This window comes from Numida meleagris, chromosome 2 (genome assembly GCF_002078875.1).
Source record: "Numida meleagris isolate 19003 breed g44 Domestic line chromosome 2, NumMel1.0, whole genome shotgun sequence".
Taxonomy (NCBI): domain Eukaryota; kingdom Metazoa; phylum Chordata; class Aves; order Galliformes; family Numididae; genus Numida; species Numida meleagris.
In genome coordinates this window covers 41,509,562-41,535,167 of record NC_034410.1, presented here as the reverse complement: position 1 = coordinate 41,535,167, position 25,606 = coordinate 41,509,562, and the positions used below count along the sequence as shown (strand labels likewise).

The 25,606-nt window shown below is 40.0% G+C and overlaps 2 protein-coding genes across 5 annotated transcripts in view; one reads left to right on the top strand and one right to left on the bottom strand.

Moving 5' to 3' along the window:
• The window catches only part of CAPN7 (calpain 7), a 29,660-nt gene extending 7,060 nt beyond the window's left edge, over positions 1 to 22,600 (top strand). For both annotated transcript variants that reach the window (XM_021385988.1, XM_021385989.1), the window contains 17 exons: positions 1,148 to 1,348; positions 2,160 to 2,246; positions 2,561 to 2,687; positions 3,158 to 3,243; positions 4,152 to 4,245; positions 5,624 to 5,770; positions 7,294 to 7,400; positions 8,868 to 8,988; positions 9,215 to 9,359; positions 10,456 to 10,555; positions 11,853 to 11,988; positions 12,413 to 12,488; positions 14,541 to 14,686; positions 15,153 to 15,215; positions 17,253 to 17,383; positions 18,916 to 19,008; positions 19,093 to 22,600. In XM_021385988.1, the coding sequence (XP_021241663.1) occupies positions 1,148 to 1,348; positions 2,160 to 2,246; positions 2,561 to 2,687; positions 3,158 to 3,243; positions 4,152 to 4,245; positions 5,624 to 5,770; positions 7,294 to 7,400; positions 8,868 to 8,988; positions 9,215 to 9,359; positions 10,456 to 10,555; positions 11,853 to 11,988; positions 12,413 to 12,488; positions 14,541 to 14,686; positions 15,153 to 15,215; positions 17,253 to 17,383; positions 18,916 to 19,008; positions 19,093 to 19,237 (2,005 nt within the window). In that variant the 3' untranslated portion in view covers positions 19,238 to 22,600. The remainder of the gene's footprint in view (positions 1 to 1,147; positions 1,349 to 2,159; positions 2,247 to 2,560; positions 2,688 to 3,157; positions 3,244 to 4,151; positions 4,246 to 5,623; positions 5,771 to 7,293; positions 7,401 to 8,867; positions 8,989 to 9,214; positions 9,360 to 10,455; positions 10,556 to 11,852; positions 11,989 to 12,412; positions 12,489 to 14,540; positions 14,687 to 15,152; positions 15,216 to 17,252; positions 17,384 to 18,915; positions 19,009 to 19,092) is intronic.
• SH3BP5 (SH3 domain binding protein 5) overlaps positions 23,653 to 25,606 on the bottom strand; it is a 40,965-nt gene continuing 39,011 nt past the window's right edge. For all 3 annotated transcript variants that reach the window (XM_021385990.1, XM_021385992.1, XM_021385991.1), the window contains 2 exons: positions 25,195 to 25,455; positions 23,653 to 25,081 (listed from right to left, as the gene is read on the bottom strand). In XM_021385990.1, the coding sequence (XP_021241665.1) occupies positions 24,900 to 25,081; positions 25,195 to 25,455 (443 nt within the window). In that variant the 3' untranslated portion in view covers positions 23,653 to 24,899. The remainder of the gene's footprint in view (positions 25,082 to 25,194; positions 25,456 to 25,606) is intronic.

The following is a 25,606-nucleotide window of genomic DNA, read 5'->3' as shown; positions in this document are numbered from 1 at the left end:
TGACCAGACCTAACTCAATTAGAGCTTCCCTGGTAGACAGCTGCCAGCTAATATACAGGTAGGGGAAGTAGCTCTTGTGCCAACCTTCTGGAAATCTCTGGACGTGCAGTTAGGGAAGGGCTATGTATTCTTTAGTACCAGTGCACTGTTTCAGTCTTCAGACAAATGAATCGGAGTACTCTACTACAATTTTGGTTTTTATAAAAATGCGGAATTCAGGTCAGCGCTAAGCCTGGGTGTCAGCATCTCTTCATAATGAAGACAGCTTCAAAACCGGGAAGTACTTGGTTTGAGACAGCAATCTAATCATTTGAATAAATCTAGTGGACGAGAGTCTGTATCTAAAACAAGTTGCATGAGTGTAAGTCCAATGTAACTCCTTTTTAAATCATCAGTATGATGGAGAATAATGGACTGCGTTGTTCTGCTTCAGTATTAGCAGATTACCAGCACTTTTCAGTCCGTGTTCAAAAATCCCACGTTGGTTTGCATGTGTGACTATCCCACAGTTTAACGCAGCAACAGAAAAAAGATGGCTCCTGAATATGCAGTCTTCTAGCAGCTGAAATACTGGATTGTATGAATGGTTGTTGTTTTTTTCTGCTATGATAGTTGCTAATCAAATCCTAAAGTCTTAAGAGAAAGCAAAGCAGTAGGTGATGCTGAAACCAGCACTGATGAGTTACCACTGTAACGCTGCCTCATGGGGGAAGCAGTTACAAAGCTTTGTCCTGTCTGTGAATCACACGAAAAGGGATTTTCTCTCTCTGGGTTTGTGGTCTTTTTCTGAGGTTCCAGATAACGATTGCTTACACAAATACTACTATTAGTGTAGACTTAAAGGTGACAAAAAACTAATGAGTTCTGCTGAAAATATCTTGTAACTGAATTGTAAATGCTATATTTTCATTGATTGTAGAACAGGAAAATAAAGAAGTACTGGCGTCAGTACTGAATGATTTCTGATGCTTATCTTCTATTGATATTATTCATGAATTGATTTCCATAGGAAAAGCGATATTGGTCAGCTTGAGCATTTGTTCATCCCATTTAACAAATGTGACAGCATGAACAAGGAAATAAATTACTGACCCGTAGCCATATTTTCGTTATGATTGTAAACAGAATATATTTTTCTTTCCTTTAGAGCAGAAGCACTGAAAGTATCGATGTCAAAGTCATCTCAGAAGGAGAAGTCAACTGCAGCTAAACCAAATCAGCCAGTCAGAACATTCTTTCCATTGGGACCTGATTTTTCTTTAAATGATAAACCCCAGATGATCAGAGCAGTACAAGCTAGTGAATCTCAAGGTCAGAGGTACACTGCAGAGGAGATTGAAGTACTCAGGTGAGTGGAGGCCAAGTTTTTCCAAAGTTTTACCATTTGTGCACACATCCTTTGTGCATCTCGAACAGTAAATTGTTACACCTAAGCTTGAGGTGTATAAACAGAGGCTTGGAAAACCACCACTTACAAACTCCTTTGTTGTCATTACCCACGCTTTAATAAATTCCTGTCTTCTCTACAGTAATGCAATCAGTGGCTTTTATTCACAGAGCATGTCTTCTAGAGCGTATTTAGAAGACAACTTGTAGTTGGCTGCCAGAAGTATTTTTCATAGCCATATTTTTATATGTTTATGTGTACTTGATTGAGTTCATGAAAGATCTGACTCTCAGGTGCCCAGGTACAAAAATGGTTTCGCATATGATACAACTACTATGTCCCTGGAAACTGAGGAAGTGTAATATACTTCAGGATTATGCCTTCTGTTATATTCAGTTCCTTTCGCATTTGTTTTTATTTAGCTGCCATAATATACACATTTTAACAAGTCCATAAAACCTTAATGCAAAGTTGTGAATTTTGAAAACTATTAAATATATGCCAAAAAAAAAAAGCATTGTGTGATAAAGGTTTCAGCGGCCTTCCTTCTCCCTGTAGAGTAAATAAGATTGTGACAGAGGTGATGTTCAGCACTGTCCAGGATTTGATCTTGAAACACTTAATCTGTTCATTTACTGTAAGGGACTTAAATGGACTGAGGATATGGTCCTGAGGATAGAAATGTGCTGGAGTTTGAAAAGCTGCAGATAAACTCAGTCTTTGAAAGATGATAGATAAGTTTGTAACTACATTTTTCTCTTTCAACTTGCAGAAAGACTTCAAAAATTAATGGCATTGAATATGTCCCTTTCATGAGTGTTGATTTGAGGGAACGTTTTGCCTTCCCTATGCCGTTTTCGTAAGTGCTGTTCAGTTACTGATCTTTCTTTCTTTGTTATTTTCAAATCTTTCCAATAAGCAGTATTGTTGTGCTTAAAAATCTGCTTAAACGTAGTTTTGGCTGGGGTATTTAAATACTGCAGCCTCGTTCATGTTTTCAATATCTTGTTTTTCCCCACCAAATCATCAACTTTATTCTTTGAATTTGTCTTCCAGCTGTGTAATTGTTCCATGCGCATTTTCCACTGTCTAGCAGATATATGTATGACTTGGGATGTCGTGGAAAGTTTTTCTATCTAACCTGTTATTTCTGCTTTTCTCTCTTAAATCTAGCGATAAATGTGGGAAGTTGCCATTATCCCCCAAACAGAAAGCAATGTTTGCCAAGTGGGTACGGCCAGATGACATAACAAATAACCCTACGATGATTTATACTGTATCAAGTTTCAGCATAAAGCAGGTAAGTTGTTACCCAAGAGAAACGTGTGCGCTGCTAGAGCACATTGCAGGGAATGAGACTTTCCAAAAGAGAAGAGGATTACTTTTTCAAAAAGAAATCCCTAAATGTGAGAGAGCTTTTCATGGCTCTCTTGACATTAAATTTATTAATTTAATAGTATCACCTCAAATTCCATGTGTTTTTTAGCCATGAGAAGGAACGAGTGTGTTAACAGTGGAAACACCATGTGTTTTGGGAAGAAAGAGGTTAAGTGTGAGTGAATGATGAGATAGCTGCACTCCTTGCCTTCAATAAATCTCTTCACTTACAGAGCATGCAATGTTTCCTGCTTTTTTTTTTTTTGGAGTACCTTGGCTTCTCTCCATTTAAATTCACTGAAGGGAATCACTGACTGACAATTTTCCTTTCCTTCACATTCAGCCAATTTTTCTAAATATTAGTAAATATCCATTGTCATCTTTTCTTTACAGACAATAGTGTCAGATTGTTCCTTTGTGGCATCGCTAGCTATCAGCGCTGCATATGAAAGAAGATACAACAAAAAGTTGATTACAAGGTAAATAGCTGTTCTTTTCTAAGATCTTGTCAGGCTTAACACAGCTAAGCTTTTGCAGTATGTTCTATTTAAATTGCTGTCTTTAAGCTTATTCATGAGTAATATGTAAGAAAAATACTTATGAAAGTAGAGCATGCTAATCTCAGTTTTAATTGAGGTTCTCCGTCTGTACAGTTGGACACTGTAGATGTTAGCATTTGTTTCATCTTTATCTCCCTGGGACTCTTGTGGCTTTACCACTTCTAAAAGTAAAACAACTTTAGATATGCTTTGAGAAGAGTAAATAGTCTGGAAGGCTTTGTTTTTAGTAGAAATTTTACTTAGAATGCTTTGCAGGTTTGTTTCTTCCTTTGCTATGCCAACTGCTGTACAACAAATAGTTGATCTTAAATCTCGCTGCAGAATGATAGCAACAGCATCTCAATCCAACTTGACAAGTGTTCTGTGATAAACTTAGCATGCATTTGGCAGACTGTCTGCCAAGAACCCACTGCCAGACCAGCATGTGAATGTTATTTCTGGAATTTTGTTTTAACCTATACTCGCTAGAAGTGAATGTGTATTCTCTGCATGAGCAGAGAGTTCTGTACCACCATAGTCTTGAAACCTTTGACTGTCATTCAGGCTAATACTGTATTTAAATGGAATTTGCATAACTGTTGTACATTTAAAAGTTAAGATAAATTTGCTTGTGTTGAGTCAGTCAGAGAAAGTACTATATTACTCTTGGGTTTTCTAAAACCTACTTAAACATCATTGCCACTTTTACTAAGTTTGAGTGGCTTTTTCATGTAAAATTCCATATTCATCTTTTAGTATGAATTCTAGATATCCTAATTTTTATATTATCAGCATATGTACAGCAGAGTCACTTATGTCATGGGTTTTTGTTTTTTTTTTTTTAACAGTATTATTTACCCTCAGAATAAGAAAGGAGAACCTGAGTATAATCCATGTGGCAAATACATGGTGAAACTTCATATCAATGGTGTACCTAGAAAGGTAAATGGTTTGGGGGAGTCTTAATGCTGTTACTGTTAAAATCATGTATTTTAAAAGCTGGTGACCAAAGATTTTTCATAAAGAGAGGAGATGCCTAAAGATAAATGGTAGAGCTTTATAAACTCACAAGCATCATTTTCTTAGTGCACTAAAAAAGAGTATTAAATAAAATACTGTAGCAGTCACTGTTGCAGTTCATTTTGAATGATCACTGTCTGTGGGAGTTCAAAAATCCAGTGGTTGTGTTCATAGAGGAGGGGCTTGGGGCAAGTCCTCAAATGATATTAAATGCTAAGATACAACCTCTAGGTTAGGAAATCTGTTAGTAGCAAAATCCTGGGATCTGAATGACTGTTTGAGGGAAGTATTACTTAAGCGCTTCCTCTGCTCTCCATGCTCTCCAATGGATCTCCCGGTGGCTGCTTTTTGTTATGATGGGTGACTGTGTTCTGTGAAAAGAACCATTCTTGCACAAATAGGATTTGACATGAAAATGTGCTGTCTCAGTAGTGTATTGGTAATAGACTAATGGCAGTTTGAAATATCTGTGCTGGGAAATTGTTTCATAGAATCATAGAATTAGCTAGGTTGGAAAAGCCCTACAAGATCATCCAGTCCAACCATCCACCTACCACCAATAACCCCACTAAACCATGTCTCCCAACACTATATCTAAACGTTTCTTGAACACCTCCAGGGACGGTGACTCAAACACCTCCCTGGGCAGCCCATTCCAGCGCCTCACCACTCTTGGTTTCAGACCGTGAGGAGTACTGCAGTAACAATCTATACTAATGCAAAGTATAATCTACATAATTTAAACAAGAAATGTTAATACTTTTGCAACTGCTAATTTTACACTTCTAGTTTTCTAGAGAAAAGAAACTTAAATTTGGAACTAGGGACTAGGAAAGTGATGCGACATGCATTTTGGTTCTTTATGGATAAATGACTGTAATTTCTCTACTGCGTGCTGCGCACAATCTATGTTCTTTTTCCTAATCAGGCAAGGGACATTGTTAGGCCTTTCTCTACTTTTTTCTAATATTGATAATCATACTGAGATTTTCTGTAGCTGCCTTTTCCACCAGGTGTTAAACGCTTGGCAAGTAAGTTCTGTCATAACCTCCACTTCCTGAAGAGGAAACCAAGGCAGATGCTCACAGGTCACCCGGTGATGGTGTAAGAGAGAGCTAGCAACAGAACTTCTTGTTCACTATAGGGCAAGCCTCTGACTGATACTGGTGTCCTCATCTTAAAAAGTGGTCAGGTCTGGTCTGTATCTCAGAAGCTATGTATTACTAACAGTTAGGTTTTGTTGTATATTTTTAAGTACTTTCAATTAGCTCTAAGATAATTTCTTATTTATTTTTCACAGGTGATCATAGATGACCAGTTACCAGTTGATCATAGCGGGGAACTTCTCTGCTCTTATTCTAACAATAAGAATGAACTGTGGGTATCACTAATAGAAAAGGCTTACATGAAGGTCATGGGAGGATATGATTTTCCTGGATCAAATTCTGTAAGTGCTAGATTATTTCTAATAAGAAAAAAATTAGATAATCTCTGTCAAGTTTCCTCATTTCTTCTAGTGAAATCAGAATGAAATTCTTGGGGAGGTAAGCATTGGATTTCTCTGTTTGGTGTTAATTTTTCTTCGTATCACGAATGTACTTAACTGTGCTTGATTAATGATATCAAACTTCATGAGCAGAGTTAAACTTGCTGTACTGACTGTAGGACTGAGATTTACGGTTAGAAAGTATATGCTTTATATTGACCCTACATGTGAAAGTTTGGGCAAACTCATAAATTTTTTGCCCATACCTGTATTTTTAATGCTGATTTTTGTTTTTTAACTGTCATTCTATGAACAGCATGATTCTCCCTTGTTAGGTAGAAGAGCCAGCTAAGAAAGGAGCAGACTGAAATTCTCCATGTATATGGAGGGAACGAGTACTTTGATATCAGAAAGCATATCAGATTGTTCCACTCATTTACAGGAGTAGGGGTATCAGGTTCCTATGGTGTGGTTACTTAGTAGGCAGTCATAATGCTGCAGCCAGGTTGTTGACATCAAACTATTCTTTCAAAGAGTCTGGGCTATTTGAGCCCAAATAATCTTCATTCATTACCTAGTAAGGACTTCTGATTTTTCATTCAAACTTCTTAAATGTAACAGTGTGTCTTTATTTTGTTCTAGTTGATGTCTTGATAATTGTATTCTTTGTGGATGTGATGGGTAGTCATCACCTTCAGAAATATGATTATTGAGACAAATGTGGCCTTGTATAAGAGCAAAATGTAGCATTTTTATGTTTGTTTATGTCAGTGGAGGGCTGCTTTGTTTTGCAAAACAATGCTGAGGAAACAGAGGAGGACAATGCAAGTAAAACTATTCTAACTTGCTGTCTGGAAAAAACAGCTTGACTCGCAACATTTAATTTCCACCCCCTCTGTTCTCAACTATATCACAGCTTCCTTGTCTAATCAGGGTTACTTATTGTCTGTGTTGTATTTGCAGTTTGCAAAATTCCCACCCACCAATGCTGTTGATGGACACTTCAAGCATTTATAGTCACTGCTTTTCCTTTGAGGAGCTCAAAGCAGGAGGAGAGGAAGCAACATTTCAAGGAGATAAAATAAGGAGATTAAAGCCTCTTTTCACTGAAAAGCATGACATTGTCAGCCTTACCAAAAAGAATATTAAAAAAAACCCTGAAACCCTGAGCCTTAGAAGTAAAACGTAAATAATTTAAAATGCATATATAATAGCAAGATTCCAAGTAGTTCTTCTGAGACTGTACTTTAGAATTCTGTGAATCAAAGTAATAAATAGAACGCATCACAGAATTGAGCAATTGATCCTTTCCTAATGCTCCTTAGCTCTGAAGTTTCAGTTCTTCATCAGTTCATTTTCCAACTTCACATTGTCTTACTCTTGAGTCTTTTACATATAGAGCTATTGTAATAAGTATCTTTGGTTTCTTTCAAGGCGCTTTTATGGTTATCTATTATGATTTCTTTTGAACACTTGTATTTCAGAACATCGATCTCCATGCTCTGACTGGTTGGATACCTGAAAGAATTGCTATGCACTCTGACAATCAAGCTTTTGATAGAGATAGCACTTTCAGAATGCTCTATCAGAGGTAGAAGTTTGTTCTTCTTTACTAATTAAAATGCTTGCTCTGTAGTAGTTGGATTACCAATACACAAGATCCCTCAACAGAATCTTGGTGGTGCTACAAGTTGTGGTTTATATAATTTCCATATGCCTTCTGGAAGAAGTAATGTGTTGGTGACTTTGATAGAAATGTGAGATACTGTGGAATTTTTTTTCTTCCCATTTGATGAGGAAGAGAAAAAAAAACAGCCCATTTCTTGATGAAGAAAATAGAACATAGTCAGAGAAGAGCAGGTGAGAACCACTGTACAATTTAAGTCTTTAAAAAGCAGAAGGAAATGTAGGACGAGTATCCCCCAGAACCTAACCTGCTGTCCCTAGCAAGCAGATCAGTACGATATTCTTAATCATATCATGAAATCTTGGTTATTTTGTTCCAGTAGTAAATCTGGAGGAGCAGCAGAAAACCTATCAAAACTGTGATCCTGATCTTTGGACATACTGTAATAATTCTACTTATGGTGAAAGATACGGCTGTAAATTAAATGTCAGCTAGCAAGTACTTAGACTTATTTCACAACTGTTTCGTGCAACCAGTTTCTTTTGTATTTCAAGGCAGAAGAAGGGGGGATATTCTGTTGACCAAAAGATCCCCGTTCATGATGGGAGAGTGGGATTATTTCTACAGTGCTTTTTCAGTAGTTTAGGAACTCACACTTGATTGTCAGCAGCTTTTCAGATAGATGTTCTGACATCGCAGTTGTAGGTGTGGCTGCAGTTGGGGTGAGATTTAGTCACTGTAGCTTCACTGTTGTTAATCGCTGCTAGACTGACCATCTGTAATCCAGTGACCCTGTAAACTCTGTAGGGACATTGAGAGTGTACTTGGATTTTATTGTGTTCTAGGAAACGTGCTAGCAGGTTTTCACAACAGTAATCGCTGTGAAGTGAGCAATTGCAATTCAGAACAACTGCAGAACTTAGTTGTCAGTTGATGGTTCAGACCTTGTAGGCCTAATACTGAGTGACACAAAAGCTGGAATGTAAGCACATGCAAAAGATCTAGGAGGACTGTTTTTTGGGAAAAGTTTGGGAAGCCCCATCAAAATGCTGGGGTCAATAGAGTTGTTAATTTACTGAATGCAATGGTTTGAGTAAGTGTTGATGAAACCATTTCTACGTTCAGCTGAAGATCTGCGAGGAGTATCTTTAATAAATGATGCAGATTGAATTTTAGGATGACAAATGCTTATTTTTATGTTATAATGAAAATAATCATTTATTTTACATATAGCCTGCACTTAAATACTGGAAGAAAATAGTTCTGTTTTCTGAAGCTTCTTCAGGTGTGATTTCTGCTTACAAAAAACAACCTGTATTCCAGTGTTTATAAGTGGGATCATACTAACAGTGTACAGCAGTATCTGTCAAATTTTAGTTTGCAACTGTAAAAAATAGCTTAATTGTTACCTCTTTTTTTTTTTTTTAACAGATTTCACAAGGGAGATGTCCTTATCACAACAGCAACAGGTGTGATGTCTGAAGAGGAAGGAGAAAAATGGGGTTTAGTTCCAACCCATGCCTATGCAGTCCTGGATATAAGAGAACATAAGGTACCAAGTAAAACTGAAGGTTTTTTTCAGATACCCCCTTGAAACCTTTGTCTGAGATGGCTTGCTACTGATTTTTAGTTTATTTTGTCTTGAGCTTTATTGGAAAATTGTGAAAAGCTTAATGATGCTGTATTTCCTTCAGATACTTGTCCCTATTCCATGTTATATAAACAGAAAAATAACCTTGATAAGATGAATCCAGCAGTTTTATTCTGTATTTCTTCAGGGGCTTAGATTCCTCCAGTTGAAAAATCCATGGAGCCACTTACGTTGGAAGGGACGATACAGTGAAAACGACACAAGAAGTTGGACCCCAGATCTACAAAAATACTTGAACTTTGATCCAAGAACAGCTCAGAAAATAGACAATGGTAAGGTGTAAAAGGTGGCTATATGTTCAAATAATGCAGACCTTGGTGGTTTATCCCTGCAGAAAGGTGGAAAGAAACACTTAAGCACAAGAAACAGGCAGAGTAAGTGAGGAAGCCCTTTTGTTTAATGCCACTTCATTTTGACAACTGTATGCATCCAAGTCTGTTAAATTTTACCATTTCATTATGAGCTTCGTGGAAATATATAAGAATAGCGGTCCTGGCTTTTTGAGAGTTAGGAGAGATCAGCTCATTATTTACATAGTGATTCGTTCAGTAAGGAATTAGTGCATCTGTAGCGTCTAGTAGTTAAAATTTATATAAAGTTACATTAGCAGTTTTAAGGGAGTTATTTTTCTGACTGCATTTACCTAGTGACTTTGCAGTCTAAATGTGTAGTTCTTCTGACTGTGTATTTTTCTAGCACTGCAAGACCTGTGAGTGCCAGTGTCAGAGAGCTGCATTATGATGGTGTTATCTGTCTGAGAGTTCATTTCATCAGGAATCTGTCAGTTTGTAGGTGGTGGTGTTGGTTGGAGTTGCCATTAAATGAGTTACAGAGCATTAAATAAATACAGGAGAATTGTAAAGATGAAGCAGATGTGGGGTGCTAAAGCAAGTCCCATAATGAAGTTCTTAGGAATACATTTCAAGATACCTATATTGATTGAGTACTTCATTGTGTTGCTAAACTGGTTTGTTGAACTGGGATAACCTATCGGATATTTTTTTTTTCCAGAAACTTAGGAAGGAATAAGGCAGCTCAGTATCAGTTAGTGATGTCTTTATTGGGTAGAACAGAGGTTCTCTCATGCCTTCTGATTCATGCTTGAGAATGAAAAATGTCTTGACAGCTTTGGAAAGTACCCGAAGTTAGAGATGAGCAGAGATTCTTACTAATTTGTCTTTCTTGGTTTAACTTGTTTGTTTTGTGGATTAAGTTTAACTTTAGGAATGTAGGCAGTGCAGATGTTATTACTCTGCCTCACAGAAATGTGAAGTTTACATCAGCTGTATTATTTGCCTGAGACTTTTGAAAAATGAGTAAACTCAACGTTTCTAGTAAGCAAACAATAACGGCAATTTGTTTTCATAGGGATTTTCTGGATTGCCTGGGAGGACTTGTGCCAGTACTATGATGTAATTTATTTGAGTTGGAACCCAGGTCTTTTTAAAGAATCTACATGTATTCACAGGTTGGTCCAAGAACTTTTGTGTCAACATAACGCTGAATGTCTTGATGAGGTGTTTCCTTTCTTCCATTTTTCTCACTTACAGCTGCAGAGGTTGGACTCCAACCATGGTCTTGAGCCCAACTTTACAATTCTAAATTCTGAGCCCAGGCTTTTGTTTTGAGTTTTGCTATGACATTGTTGAAATTCCTGTGATCTTTGTGAAGATATTGTGGACATAAGGTTGTGTAAGTGGATGCTGACCTCAGTCCCACATCTCTGTTTTGGAATAGAAATCAGATTTTTGCAGTCAGTGTTAGTTTACTCAGTCACTAGGCAGTGCTTCAGTGACCTAACTCCTACTTGGACTTCATCTTCCTGGGCAGTTCCAAGCCATCTGTGCAGTGCATGTTGCCTTTACAAGGTGTGTTTGCTCATGTCATAGGAGCCAAAGTCCATTTTTCACCAGTCGTAGTTGTACGGTATCTTCTTTAGCCCTCAATTTATTTGAACGTGGTACCTGTCTCTCTCCTGGTATTCATCTCATTCGATCTTTTTGTAACCCAGTTAGAAGACAAGTGCCTCTGTTTCTGGAAGTGAGGGTTTGTTTGTTTCTCTTCTGCAGTATACCACGCTTCACCCCTGCTTCCACATGGCTTCTGTATATGTTAGTTCTGCCCGAGCTCTGTCATCAGTTTGTAAAGGCTCCTTCCACCTTCGTGTTCAGACTAATTCTAAAATGTGCCGTCATGATGTAGCAACATGAGCTCTGAGATGAACATACACGTTCAATCATCTTCTACCTTGTATTTCCTTGTATTATTAATGATTGTCATACCTCTGTGTAGGGCAGTGCCTAGCACAGTAACAACTGCCATAAATAGTGGCATAATAACAGAGATAACTGAAGCTTAGTTAATAATGCAGCCATTCACAAATGCTGTTCAGTTCAAAAGGGTGGGAAGGGTCGATGACACAAATAGCTTTGTCCTTTTCTGTTCCCAGTGTGTCGTGCTTTGTGTTGTCATCAGCACTTCCCCCCCCCCCCCCCCATCTCCTTGTCTAGACAGTTCCTGAGGCAGGTTTTGTAATAGGGTACCTCAAGGATTTCTAACGTTTCATCCAGGCACCTCTCCAAACATGAAACTGATTAATTTTTCTTCAAAAATTGACCTAAATAGAAGTCTGTAGGGGAGGGGGGAAAAAAAGAAAAAGGCAAGCTTTTGGACATAATAGCTTATACAAAGCATCCTAAAGTTAGCGAAGTATAAGTCTCTTTATTTTCAAAGCTAATTTGATGAAATGTCTGCGTTGCTCCTAGTACTTGGGATGCCAAGCAAGGCCCGGTGAAGGATGCCTACAGCCTGGCCAACAACCCGCAGTACAAGCTGGAGGTGCAGTGCCCACAGGGTGGAGCTGTGGTCTGGGTGCTGCTGAGTAGACACATCACAGATAAGGTGGGAGTTCTCTCCTTGTGCTTTCCATATTCTGAGCTCTGTGGTATCCTTTGTAAGTCTGTCTCTGATGTAGCATGTTACTGCTTATATTTACACGTTCCAGGTATGTGTGCATGTATACCTAGAAATTTTAAATTCAGCTGTACAGATACCTGCATACAAGTTGGTTGAAATAGACCCAAGGTAAAGAGTGAGTGAGGTTATTATATTCCACCATAACAGTACCAAAGTAATTCTGAATCCCAAGGGCCTGAACTGTTTAAATTAGTGGTAGTTGTTTTATTTCAGACATTTTTGAAATATAAATGTAGCTACTGGACCATAGCATGTGGTGATCAAAGGGGTGGGAGAATGTGTGTTTGATTTAGCTGAAATGTTTGTTATATTCCACAGAAGTGTATAACTCCGTATGTGTTTTTTATAGGATGACTTTGCACACAATCGGGAATTCATTACGATGGTTGTATACAAGACAGATGGCAAAAAAGTTTACTATCCAGGTTAGTATGCCTCGATTGTCAAAGACAACGATGCTTAAGAATAGATGAACGCTTGCAGAGAGTTTTGTGGGAAAGAGAGGCGCAGTTTGTTTTAACGCTGCATGCCTCATTCTAAGAGGTCAGTCTTCTGTTGTAGTCCTTCAGCCCTTTGACCACCTCAACAGACTACGTGGAAGGAATAAACCAAGCTGCGTGTGCTAGAAGATCTTAACCCTACTTGATTTTTGGAGCTTTGTTGTAGCTGCAAAAAAGCCACATATGTTTGATTCCAAGACAGATAGCAGATCTGAGACACAGGAAGTAAAGGTAATGCTCAGGCTGAATGGGTAGATAGATTATAGCTTTAAGGTAAAGCTAATAACGTCATAAGAACAAATTTTTATTTGTTCTTTATACCAAATTAGAGGTCTCAGTGTAAACTAAAAAAATACTCCTTGAATAAGTTCATAGAATCATAGAATTAGCTAGGTTGGAAAAGACCTACAAGATCATCCAGTCCAACCATCCACCTCAAATTGAATTGTGGTGAAAATTCAAGTGAATTGAATTCACAAATTCAGTGAAGATGCATCCTGAGACAGGCAGGATTTGGCCTGTTGCTTTTTCAGGAAGGGAACCCTCTTTAGAACTTGGGTTGCATTCAGGTAGCTGCTCATGCAGCAGGTAATAGTAGCTTTTAAAGTTCTTCTGAACAAAGAGTGGAATTTGTGCTTCCCTTTTTTTTTTTTTTCCCCTTTGGTTTTTTTTTTGCTTGATTTTTCTATTGGAATAGCTGATAATGGTTGTGGGGCTCATCTCTGGTCTTGTTCAGTGTACTCTGCCAACCAGTTTGCCTAGAATCCAAGCTGTCTTTCTGCAGAAAACATCCACTGAGGAGACCTTACTAAATCATCAGGTTTTGCACGAGCTGATCTTGTTAAAGAATTTGCTTCTCCTTACCACCCAAGACATGCTTGTGATGTTGTTAGCTGCAGCAGTTCTTACTTTGTATGTGTGTAATACTGAAAACATTCCAGTCAGCAAACAAAACACTTTGGTATAGTGGAGGGAACTGTTCTGCTGTGCTTGAAAAAGACAGTCTTCCAGCAAGACCGTTAAGGAGAGCTGGATCATTTGTCTGTTTTGTCTTGATAACCAAACTTTTTATAAACTCTTAATCTCACGAGCTCAAACTCATTTAAAACCTTTTTTCCATGGAAATAGATTTGTCAAGCTGCAGTATTGTTTTTACCATCTGTTAAAATGAGGTCAGAACAAAACAGGTTAATCCTTTGGCACTGAGACAGGGATTTCCCATTCCTAAGCTTGCTGTTTTATATTAATCCTTTCCCTTCTTCCATGCTGCTTTGTGGAAGAAAACAAAGGACCTGATCCTGGGTCTGTTGAAGTAATTGGCTAGACTTGTCTCTGCTTCATGAAAATTAAAAGAATTCTGGAAATAACCAATTAGAGATCAAATAACAAATTGTATTGTGTAATTGTATAAGAAAAATGTTTGAGATGCTTGTAATAAATACTGCATTTGCATTGCGTAGTGATCTTAAGAGAGAGAGGGAGAGAGATGGAGATGTGGTTTTGTTTCTCAAAGACGTGAACATATTGCTCAGTCTTGTCTACCACCTGCAGCTGCCCTGTCAACAGAGAAGGAAGCTTCTCTAACAGGCTTCTCATAGATTTTTATAGAATGTTGAAATGTTCCTTATCTTTTTCTTTAAATTTTGACATAATCACAGTAGGGCTCCTTTGCTCAGAGACACTGGTGAGAGTTGGACATGTAGTTCTCTCAAGTCAAGGATTTAAGCTGTACTTTCAAGTGCAGAATTTGTCCTGTCATGTGTGATGTACATCTTCAGAAAATAATAGTTGCTCTAAGATTATCTGTTCTTGCTTTCTAAGAGCAAATCTTGAGGCTCCTTTCTTTTGAAGGCACTCAAGTCTGGTTATAGTCTAAACATACTATCAACAGTCTGACTTTCTGAGCAGAATTCACTGATTATAAATGGCTGGGGGATTTCTTTGATTGGGAAAAGTGTTCATCCTTTTCTTTTTCAGCTGATCCTCCTCCATATATCGATGGCATTCGGATCAACAGTCCTCATTATCTGACCAAGATAAAGCTGACTTCTCCTGGAACCCATACATTTACATTAGTGGTGTCTCAGTATGAGAAACAAAACACTATCCATTACACCATCAGGGTATGCACCGTTGGTTTCATAATGAAAGCAAATACTTATACTGTAAAGTGTCCTTTACCTGTAAATGTGATGAATGAGTGCACTTCTGGGTCGCCGTTGTTACTTTGGGGAGGGAGGCTATGAATGATGGGGTGGAACCAGTGGATGATGTGCTTGATAATGTTCTTTGTTGTAATTAAGACAGTATAGGGTGTCAATACAATACAGTAGCAGTCGGGAACTCTCCTACATTTACCATCAGCCTCTACCTTTCCTTTTCCTCTGAAATGACCTCTAATAAGAGATGGGTAAGACAAAGAGGTCACTGGAGCCCCAGTACTAAAGCTGCATGTCCTTTGTGATGATTTTTAAAGAGAGCAAGTATCTAAAAAGTATTTGTAGGCGGTTCTGTTTTTCTTTTTTTCTTCTAATATGTCATGAGATATGCCAGATGAATGTGTGACCAACTCCTGCCTTTACCACACAGGTGTATTCCTTGTGCAAGTTTACCTTTTCCAAGATTCCTACACCTTACACCATTTCCAAACGGGTAAAGAATTTTTTTATGCATTACTAAATAATGATTAGGTTTTGTTTTTTCCATATTTGAGATATACGAGGTTTCTAAATGTGATTTTCCACTAATGTCCAGAAATGCCAGCTTAGGCTGTCTTCTCAAAAACCAAACTTCTTAATTAAGGAGGTCAACTAGAGCTTAATCTAAGCATACCTAGTGCAAGACCAACCTTGTACTTAGGCTGCACGTTTCTTGCCAAACAATTGGCTGCTTTAAGCATTGTTCGTAACAACAAAAAAAGCATTTGGTAGCTGGCTCACTCTTTATACTTCCCTGTGAGGATAGTGGCTTAACTTTTATCAGGATGAGAGTCCTATTCAGTATATAAGTTCTATCTTCATTGTAGAGAGTGTTACAGCTGTACCGGTGCAGATACAATATAAATCCTTAGTAGAACAGACTAACCTTTAGAGTAACAACCTGTGCCCTAATATGTGATGAGTGTGCAGACTGGTCACTCACTTTATTTTGAGGAAGTGCACAATTTTCTTCAAAAGTTTTTAGCACGGTGGAGCGTAAGTAGTAGTGGCAAACCAAAGGCACCGCTACCGAGACTGTGACAAAGGGACTTAGGATGGCTATGTCACAATACCTTACAGGTCTTAAATTTTGCTAAGATATCTCAAAGGTCTGTAATCACTGGGATAAGCAGTCACACTGTTGAGCAGGAATAAGACAGTATGCGGATGGTGTATTTCATATGGAAATGCTCCCTGAGAGTAGAGCAGCAGCAGTGGCAAGAGCACATACTTGACTAAAATAAGTGAGAAGCCCAGGTGCTCTAGGGACCACATGCTGTTGTTTTTATTGCCCTTGAATCTCACCGGCTCAGGAGCACAGTAAGTAGCTAGACTCCTGGGGACAATGTGACAATGTCCTCAGTTGTTCCAGAAACCACTGTCGCTTTTAGCTCTTAAAAACGGAGCTTAGTTTGGGAGAATGGTTTAAGAAGTGTGAAAAATGCACTGAAGATGGTATGCCTGCTTGAGACACGACAACTGTTTTATGCTGTGTTGCGTTTCAAAAGAGAATTAAGTACATGGAAGCCTCTTGCTAACTATTTGAAGATGTCAGTCTAGTATTCAAATAAAAGGCATGTTTTATCTGTCCATGGCTGGCTCTGTCTAAATGATTAAATACAGAAAGCTAGTTGCCCGTTTAATGCCTATTTGGTGACTGTTTAGTAGTCATTGCACTTAAAGACAAGCACGAGGGTTTTGGATGCTGAATAGAGAAATCACAGGAAAAATTGTTGATCCCTGCTGGTTTGACAGAGAGGGGAGGCAAGTAACATACAGGGACTGCAGCTCAGCTATAACCGTGCAAATGCCTGGCATGTCTTAAAAGTCTAAACTTTCATTTTAATGACTAGCAGGAGAAACTTGCAAACAGATGGCCTGCTTCTCAAAATCTGAGCAACATTCTGTCTCCTGTATTTCTTTGTCCTTTTGGAGTCTGTCCATATGGATATCTTTGTTGTCCCGGTAGTGCTGCTTCTCAGAGTGCAAGGTGGTGAGTGGGCAGTGCTGGAGGGAGAGGTTTCCAAATCAAAGGCTACAACACAAGTAGTGCCATGCTTAGACTGTTTTTGTCCCTCATTTAACACAGCAAAGGAGGTCTGTTGTTGCTTTGGTTTTTTGTTTCGTTTTTTGAGGGAAGGACAGGGAAAACAGCAACAAAAAAAACCACACAGTTCAGCAGCTCCAGGATAGATGGGAAGAGAGACCCTTCATTAGATGTGATCTTTTGCAGTCAGAAGCAGCTACTCGGTACTTAGGAGCTGAATAATATTACCTTTATAAAGGATCTAAGGCTTTGAGTGAGGTAGATGGAGGACTGTAGTTAAACTTTCTGAATACAATCACATTGTGACTTTCACTCGCTCTTTAAAAACTCAGAGAATCCTGTAGTCAGTGACAAGTGAGAGGCGCTTCTAGTCTTGTATCACTTATCTAGACACATAAATAAATTCCAGGATATAAAATATTTTCTGTATTTTTGACTTTTTAGGTTAACGGACAATGGAAAGGTCACAGTGCTGGAGGATGTGGAAACTTCAGAGACAGCTACAAAAATAACCCCATCTATCAGTTCCAGCTGGACAAGAGTGGGCCATTACTAATCGAGCTGCGTGGACCAAGGTTTGTAGAGAAGCATGTATCAACACAGCAAGAGTATTGTGCACTAAGGATAAGTTGTCAGACTCCTCCAAGGGGTGGGTGAGAAGCCCCCTGAAAAGCCAGAGATAAGATATGGGAAGCAGCTTTATTAAGCTTTATATTAAGCAGGTATTATGCTGTTTGTTTCTAACCTTGCCATCAATAGTGATTTAAACCTGCATGCTTGCTACTGAGGAGATTCTTCACAAGGGAAGCAGGAGCCTTCTTTCATATTAGTTTTTGGGGTGTGAGTAAAGCCAGGTGTTGTGCAGTAGGGAAGAGGCTACAAAGGACTTATTTTCCTCTTAAAATTAGTCACAGTCATGATTTCTTGTCTTCTATAATGTAGCTAATATACAGGATGCTAAACACTTACAGGCTCTTAAATAACAGCCTGTGCAGTAGCTTCAGCTCTGACAAAGCATCTACTCTGTGACTGGCAGATCAGGAGGAAGAATTGGATGTCAGGGCCCTGTGAAGTGTCTTTCATATTGAAAGCTACTTCCCAGGGTAGCAAGTAATACTTACGGGCACTCAGCTGTTACTGTGGTAGAGTGGACCTTTACTAAATTACTGCATCTCAGCTCTGGAGAGGGCTGAGGAGGACCAAGTTTTGGAGGGGATAGTCAAGAAAGCAGAACATAAAATAGGTTTAACTTAAAATGTAGATCAAGTGGTATGATCCTCTCAGCCCCTTTACAGTACGTGTCAGTATGCTTAATGATACCTAATAAAGGGTAAGAGAAAGCACCTTCTCACTTCTGGTAGTCCTATACTAAAGTTATGTAGGTCAGATTCCTTCAGCAAAATTTATGTGCCTCATGATATCAGAATACAGTGTTTTTAAATAGCAACATCTCCTGACATGCAGTCAGCACATGATCGAGTTTTTTCACAAAGCTGCATAACGTCACCATAAAATGGCAGCGTGTCTTTATCCACCTTCTCTTCTTTGAGGAAACTCTTTCTCTCACGAAGCACAGACGAGTGTGTGTCTTTCCTTGAAGGTATGGCTCTCCTACTCCACTAATTAAGCATTTCTTTCTTTGCTTTCATTTTCTGCATTTGTAGATCACACTTGAGTAGTTTGACTGACAGGGCCAGCGGCGCCTGTCACATTTATGAAGAGGTAGTAGACAAATTGTCCCAGGTTGCAGTGCAACATGAGAACTGTGCTGAGATCACCAACATTCACATTCCTCTGCTGGTGCTCAGGACACAGCCCAAAACCTGTGCTGCTCAGCCCAGGAGCATGTCACTGCAAGTTTAACCGCTCGGGCTCTGCTTTGGTGCAGAAGCAGAAAGCTAGTAAAGATTTTCCAGATAGAGTTGTGAAACCAAAATGCATCTTCTTCCAAGTTACACATTCACGTCATGGTAAGCTTCACTTACATTTCTGTCACAAATGTGACAAAAATGTATTCAAGCTATACAGTTTTCAAAAACTTACTATCCTCACGGTAGCCCTGATTGCCCAAATAATTAAAGTAACAGTCTTGTCACTCGGCTTGCAGGCAGTACAGCGTTGGGTTTGAAATTGTCACCGTCTCAACAGTAGGAGATCCTGGTTCCTATGGCTTTCAGAAGAAGAGCAGTGGGGACTACAGGTAATAAATAGTTGATTCAATGAAATCTTAGCTGCTCGAAACATTTCAGACCTTGGTTGTAACAGATCATTTCTTCTATCATAGGTGTGGATTTTGCTACCTGGAAGTGGAGAACATCCTTGCTGGAGTCTACAACATTATCCCCACCACATTCCTGCCTCAACAGGAGGGTCCTTTTTTCTTAGATTTTAACAGCACTTCACCTCTTAGAGTATCACAGCTTCAGTGAGGAGACAGACTGATGCACGGCTGTTTAAGGACATAGTTTTGAACTGCCCTACAGGCTCAGAAAGGTGAATAACTCTTACTACAGATGTACATAAAATAAAATCACATTCTAAGTTATAGCCAAGAACACAGAGTCACCAATTCGGCAGTTGATCATGACAGAAAATTAGATGTGGTTTTTGCTGCTATTCTATTGGAGTAAGGACTGCTTATAGCAGGCTTGTGAACAGGCTAAAATGTTATATTCTGATGAACTGGAAGAACTTAATTTGCTGCAATTTTTCTACAATTAAAATCTGTTGAGTTCAGAGAAAAAACAACACTGAAATTCTCTTCTCCCAAAGTACAGGGTCTAGGGGTTGAAGATTTTATTCCTAAATGTAAAAAATGTAAGAAAAAATATTCTTGTGTATTCTCCTTATTCATTCTAACCCAAATACGTAGTAAATGCCCTTTATACCGCTGCCTTGAATGTTTTCAGCATTGAAGGAGTTCTCACATTTAAATGTGAGTTCACTACTGCCGAGCACGTATTCCAGACTGCCACTATCATGTTCAGCTTACCTCAAGTATCTACATAGGAGTAAAAGATAAGGAAGACCCCAGCTTTAGCTACATCTAAAAGAAAAGCAAGGGATTCACCCACATTACGTGTACTTTAAGAGCTGTTATTTTGTATTACTTTACATGTTATAGCACAGGGTACACGGCCTTTTTACTGCTAGCTGCCAGACCCAGCCTGAGGATGATTGGTGTTGAGATGGGGAAGGTAACCAACAGCAGTGTGCAGTGAGCACGCCCTTCACTTGGCATGAGAGGAAAGGTTTTCATCCAAAGGTGTGCTGTGAGATTCTGTGCACCTACTGAAGTAGCTTCATTTGCTGGTGCTACTCCAGAACTACCCACTGTCAGCACTCTAGCAAGGAAACATTTTATCCTTGTTACTTCTACAGGTACTTGGCTCCTAGGAGAAGGATCCATTTATACCTCCTCCCCTCCTAAACTACACCTCCTAGGCAGCAGCTTGCTGCTCCTATTATACAAGATCTCTCTTCTGGAAGGTACCTCTTGCTTCTAAATTGACACCGATGAAAAAATGTAGCAGTTGGCCAGTGACAGCAGTAGTAACAGGGTTAAAGTTCTTAAGAAAGCAGTGGAATTGGGATTACTCCAGGAAAAAAAAAATTAGAAGGCTACTGCCTGCATTATTCCTATAGTCTATAAGATGTATGTACACACACACACAATATCCAAAGAGGATTAAAGATAACTGAGTTTTCCATCTTAATTCAAATATTAACTGATCTTAATGTTTGTTTTTTGTTTTTTTTTCCTTGAATGACAGACAGAATTACGTGTGACAGTTGGGGAAAAGGGTACTTTTAAAGCTGCCACAGGAAGCTCTTTCCCTTCCAGTTTCTCTGGCAAGTTTTCAAGCAAAAAGGTAGTGTTTATTTTCAGAGCACAGGTGCTATTTGTTCATTAGGAAACAGAGCATGTGCTACAGGAGAACTAGAAATACCTGTGGGCTGAAATTACTCCCCCAGAAATCTATTTCCCCTCTCCAGAAACTCTCAGCTCCTTTTTGCTTCATCTCCATCCTCAGGCAGCTGCTTAACAAATTCTGGCTTTCAAAGGACAGTGAGTACACATGCCTTTTTGGACTGCAGTTCTCTCAGAGACCATCTGGGCCTTATGCCAAGCTTGTCACAGTGTGACTTACTTTCTTTTGCAGGAAAGTGTCTGTCAGTGCAGCACATCAACACAGGGAACGGCATGGGCACAAGCTGAGCAAAACCTTGTTAGATTCTTTGTGGCTATCCTGGGCTTTGGGGTGCAATCAGTTGTTCCCTGTAAACAAGCTCAGCTTCCATACTGTACTGAAGCAGAAGCAAGAAACGTACTCACTTTCTCAATGCTACACCAAGGCTGTATCTACCAGACAGCAACACTTGTTACCCACAGTACAGGCAGTGGATGGGGCTTACGCCTGTAAGCGGACAGGATTTAAGTTCAGTATTGCTGTCCTCTTAATGTAAGCCTTATTCAAATACTGCACCTACAGGGTTAGTGGAATATCATTGCTTACAGAATGCTCAGGTGTAGCGTTTCAAAGGAAATACAAAATATTCTTGTAAAATTCAGTCTCTGCTATTTCTGCTTGTAACAAATTCCTTGTACAGTATTTTCTTGCCCCTTTTTTCTTAGAGAAATTGTCCACATAAGTACTTGCATTCTTGCGTCAAATACTTACTTCTATTTTTTTTTTCCACAAATCTGGAGAGATGAGTGGAAAGTGAACTGCTCCTTAAATTACAGCACAGCCTCAGCTCAAGCCGTAAATTATGCTGTTCTTTCCCCTACCCCATTACTATGGCTACACCATAGCATTTTTGATCTGTAATGATAGAATATTAGATACTGAGTTAAGCTTGGAAAGCAAGACTTCTAGAAAGCAGCACAGGCTGTAGGGGGGGAAAAACTGAAAGAGATGCGTAGCCCCAGCTTAGATTGCCCACATCACTTCCAGCTTGACAGCTGTGACCCTCAACTCTTGTCTGCCTTTTAAACTTCAAAATACAGGACCTGACGAAATTTACTAACAAGCATACTTCACTCTATAAGTGTGTCTACGTGACAACTGAAAACCGTCCAAGCTGCAAAACAAGGCAGCCGAATACCAATGAAAGCTGGGTGCTGTCAGGGGCTCTAAGAGGATTTGTGCTTTCTTTGCTTCACTGAGGGAAGATTACAACAAAGAGGTGATTTTTAATTCTCTGTCATTGGTGCTGAGGGACAACTGGAGAGCCCTTTTCAGAAGTTTTAACGTTCTCCATGCTTCTGCACTGAGAAAGCTTTTCTGTATTTTGGTTTGGGGTTTTTCTTTTAAATCCTACCTTAGTGCTCCATGGAGGACCCCCTGTGCTGCTGTTGATAGCTCAGGGTGAGGTACCCCCCCAACACATGCATCTCTGACCATGCAAACTATAAGGTGTTGGAACAACCAGCTGCTTAGAATTACATCTGTGTACATAACCATAGAGGTTTTCATCACTTCGTCAAAAAAGGACATATTAAATTGTGTGATAATGCCAAAGAGTAGTAGAATTCCTACATTAACTGTTGCTTTATACATTCTTGCTGCTCACAAATACTTTGATACGCCAGAGGCTTATTTTTATACCCATGAAGGCAGCTACTATCATGTTACACATCAGGATACGTGAAGATTCCAATGGAAAAGTAACTGGAAAAAGCTTGTTGATTTGCCTGTACTCCCCCATGATGTACGTTCCTTTAAGTTTGTCATATTTATAATTACAGCTTTTACAGAGTTTAAAAATAAAATGAGTTTTCCATTAATTGATTGGATACGCGGTTGTGGCTGTTTGCGTGTCCATGGGAGGTGTGGTTTACCTGCCAAGCCCTGGCGTCGCCAAAGGAAGAATGCTGCAGCGAGATCCTTGCACAGAGCCTGGAGCTGCGCTGTGGCTGTAAGGGCACGCCGGTTCCAAGCCTTCCCACGCCTCCTGAGCAATGGCTTGAAGCTGCTGGGAGCAGCACGTGCAGCTTCCTTTGATCCTGCTGAACGTAACATCATTCATTACACAGCTGCGGAGGTTTCCAGGCAGAACTGGCACTATGAGAGGCAAGCTGACAGGAAAAGGTTTAAAAAAATAACAAAAAAAAAGAATACAGAAAAGCACAATAGAGGTTGACTGACAAAAATAGATACTCAGCCTGAAGTTCCTCCGCTGCTTTCTGTGACTAATGCAACAGACAACAGCTCAATTACAAAAGCTCAGGTAAAAATACTTAATATAATGTGACACGGTGGCATCGCTTCTCATATTTAATGCTTCTCATATTTAATACTGGCTGTGCCAGCTTTTCCCCAAGTAAAGGCTGCAGCAGAAGCTGGAAGCACAGACCTCTTTTTCCAAAGCATGCATTGGGCCGGGAAATGCTGCACATGGGAAGAGCTCGGCCTTCAGAACATGTACGTGCATATATACTACTCTATTACAGGTGAACAGCTGCAGTGTGTTGAAACTAATTTTTATGGAAACGGGTTTCCTGACCTCCAACTGTGCGTGAGCTTAAGGCAAACTTCAGCAGCGTTAAGTACAGAGGTGGTGTATAATGTCAAATACCTTCCTCCTTTCTTTGCACACCAAGAGACTTTGGAAGGTTGAAGTACATCTCCGGTCTCACGTAGTTCAGAGTAAGAAGTAAATCACGGATCCCAGGATTCAGAAAGCTGGCAGGAGACAACAGCTGCGCGCGCTGCAAAGGTTTCTAAGTGCCAAGGTGAGAGGCTCCGGGCTGCGGTCTTCAGCTGGAAGTGGATACTGAAGGCCTACCCTTGCCCGTGGGTTCTCACTACTCGAAACACGCTGAGCTCAAACACACTCGAAAGGTGGAAAACAAAAAGGTTTACTGTAGTGTGAAGAATTTTACATTAACTTTGAGAATAGATACACAAGCTGTGGCAAGGACGAAATACAACAGGACTGCAAAAACGTATAATAGAAAATACTTTGGGCAATCCTAAAATTCCCATGAAATTAACAATATAAACCAACATTTTCGATAAAATGGTGCTTTCAGAAATGCTTAGCCACCAAAACTGAAGAGTCCTAGGATTTTTACTACCACTTATAATTACCAGACACTACTACTGCCTAACAGTGGCCGGCAAACATGCCCGTGCCCTTTCTAGTTTTATCAAACACTTCTCTAGGGCATCCTAAACCTCAATCCCTTTAACAGTTATAAAATCCCACACAGTACAACCTACGGAGAAATTTAAGAACACATTGTCAATCAACACTGGCAATTCCTTTTCTTCATGCATATTTTAAGGGCGATCCCCTAATCGTAACTGTCCTGAAAACACCTATCACTCCCATTTTTGAGCAATAACACTTTAAAGTGCTGAAAATAATACTTCACTTCCCAGGGGAGGGGAAGGGCAAGGGCCAATCAACTCTTTTTGGTCACTGGTATCACCCTTAGAGTTCCAGCCAGACTCAGGAAGGGGAGCTAGAAAGGGCCCATGGCTGCTGAGCGCTGCAGTCCTGCTCCTGTCTCTCTCAGGCCGGTTCTTAGAGGCATGACTCATCTTCATCCTTTCTGTGAGCACCAAGGGAAGAGTGAAGGCTTTTAGACCCACACATGCAGCTTTCCTGTATACAAAATATTTCTACAGTTTCAGCATAATACAGACAAATACAGATGTTTAAAGAATATGCCACTTATACTCAAGAGATCCAATGTATCTAAAGAGCATTTCGTTCTACAAAACCAGAGCCAAACTGCGCTCTGCAAACGTCTGGCTTGAATTTCAGACCCCCAGCTGGCATGAATTTGCACGGGAACATTACTGGTTATTGCTTCAGCCAGGCTGCTACGAAACGATTTACAAAAGTCTGTGACATGGGAGCACAGCTTACCAGCTGATAACTTGTCTGGCCTACAAAGGATTTACTGAATAAAAACTTCAGCCCTCGACACCAATTAGACTTCTTAGTGCAGTTTTAAATTCTTAGAGTAAACGCTCGAGATTTGGCATATATTATTGGCACAACGTTCTTCAAACACTTAGAAGTTCATGTATAAATATTTATATTCCCATTAACCAGGACGGGCGCAAGAAGGACTCAGCCGATCTGAGCAGCCTTTCTGCCCGCGCATATTCCCTCTTTGATCTTCATGCACTGAAGGGAGAGCTGCTTCATCCGGTTATCCAAAGCCAGCCCCTCGGCGGAGCCGCTCCTGTTGCTGCTCCTGTTCTTGTTCACTCTGTCGCTTGTCTTGTTCTCGGCCCCTTCTGCCCTATCCCCTGCAAAGAAAAGATGAAACTCGATGTTAAACCCAGATATCACTCTGCAGCTTATGGATCAAGCGGGTCCCTCGGCAACTTCCTCCACCCAGGGCGGATCCACCTGCACGTACCTCTTTCAGCTTCACATTCGGGGGATGACGCCCCACTGCATTCACTTCGGGGGCCGAGGACAGGGAAGATCACTCCAAACTCAGAGAGGGACACGGGGCTGGGCAGATCCAGGGTGCCAGGGCGCGTCGCGGGGGGAAATGGAGCAGGCACCTCGCAGGGGCTCGTAGGCCCAGAGCTGAAGCTGGACACCGACTGAGTTTCTGAGTCTTCCTCGGACACAAAGCTGCTGCCGTTGTCATCTTCAAACACTTCAGAAGCCACTGCAGTGTTTAAAGATACATTCTCATTAGCGAACCTACCCCTTCACCACCTTTCTGGGCAACGGTCGTTTCTCAGTTTTGCACCTCCTGTCCGTACGCACACTGCCAACCCACAAGCTGCGGTTTCTCATCATCTGCCCCCTCTGCAAAG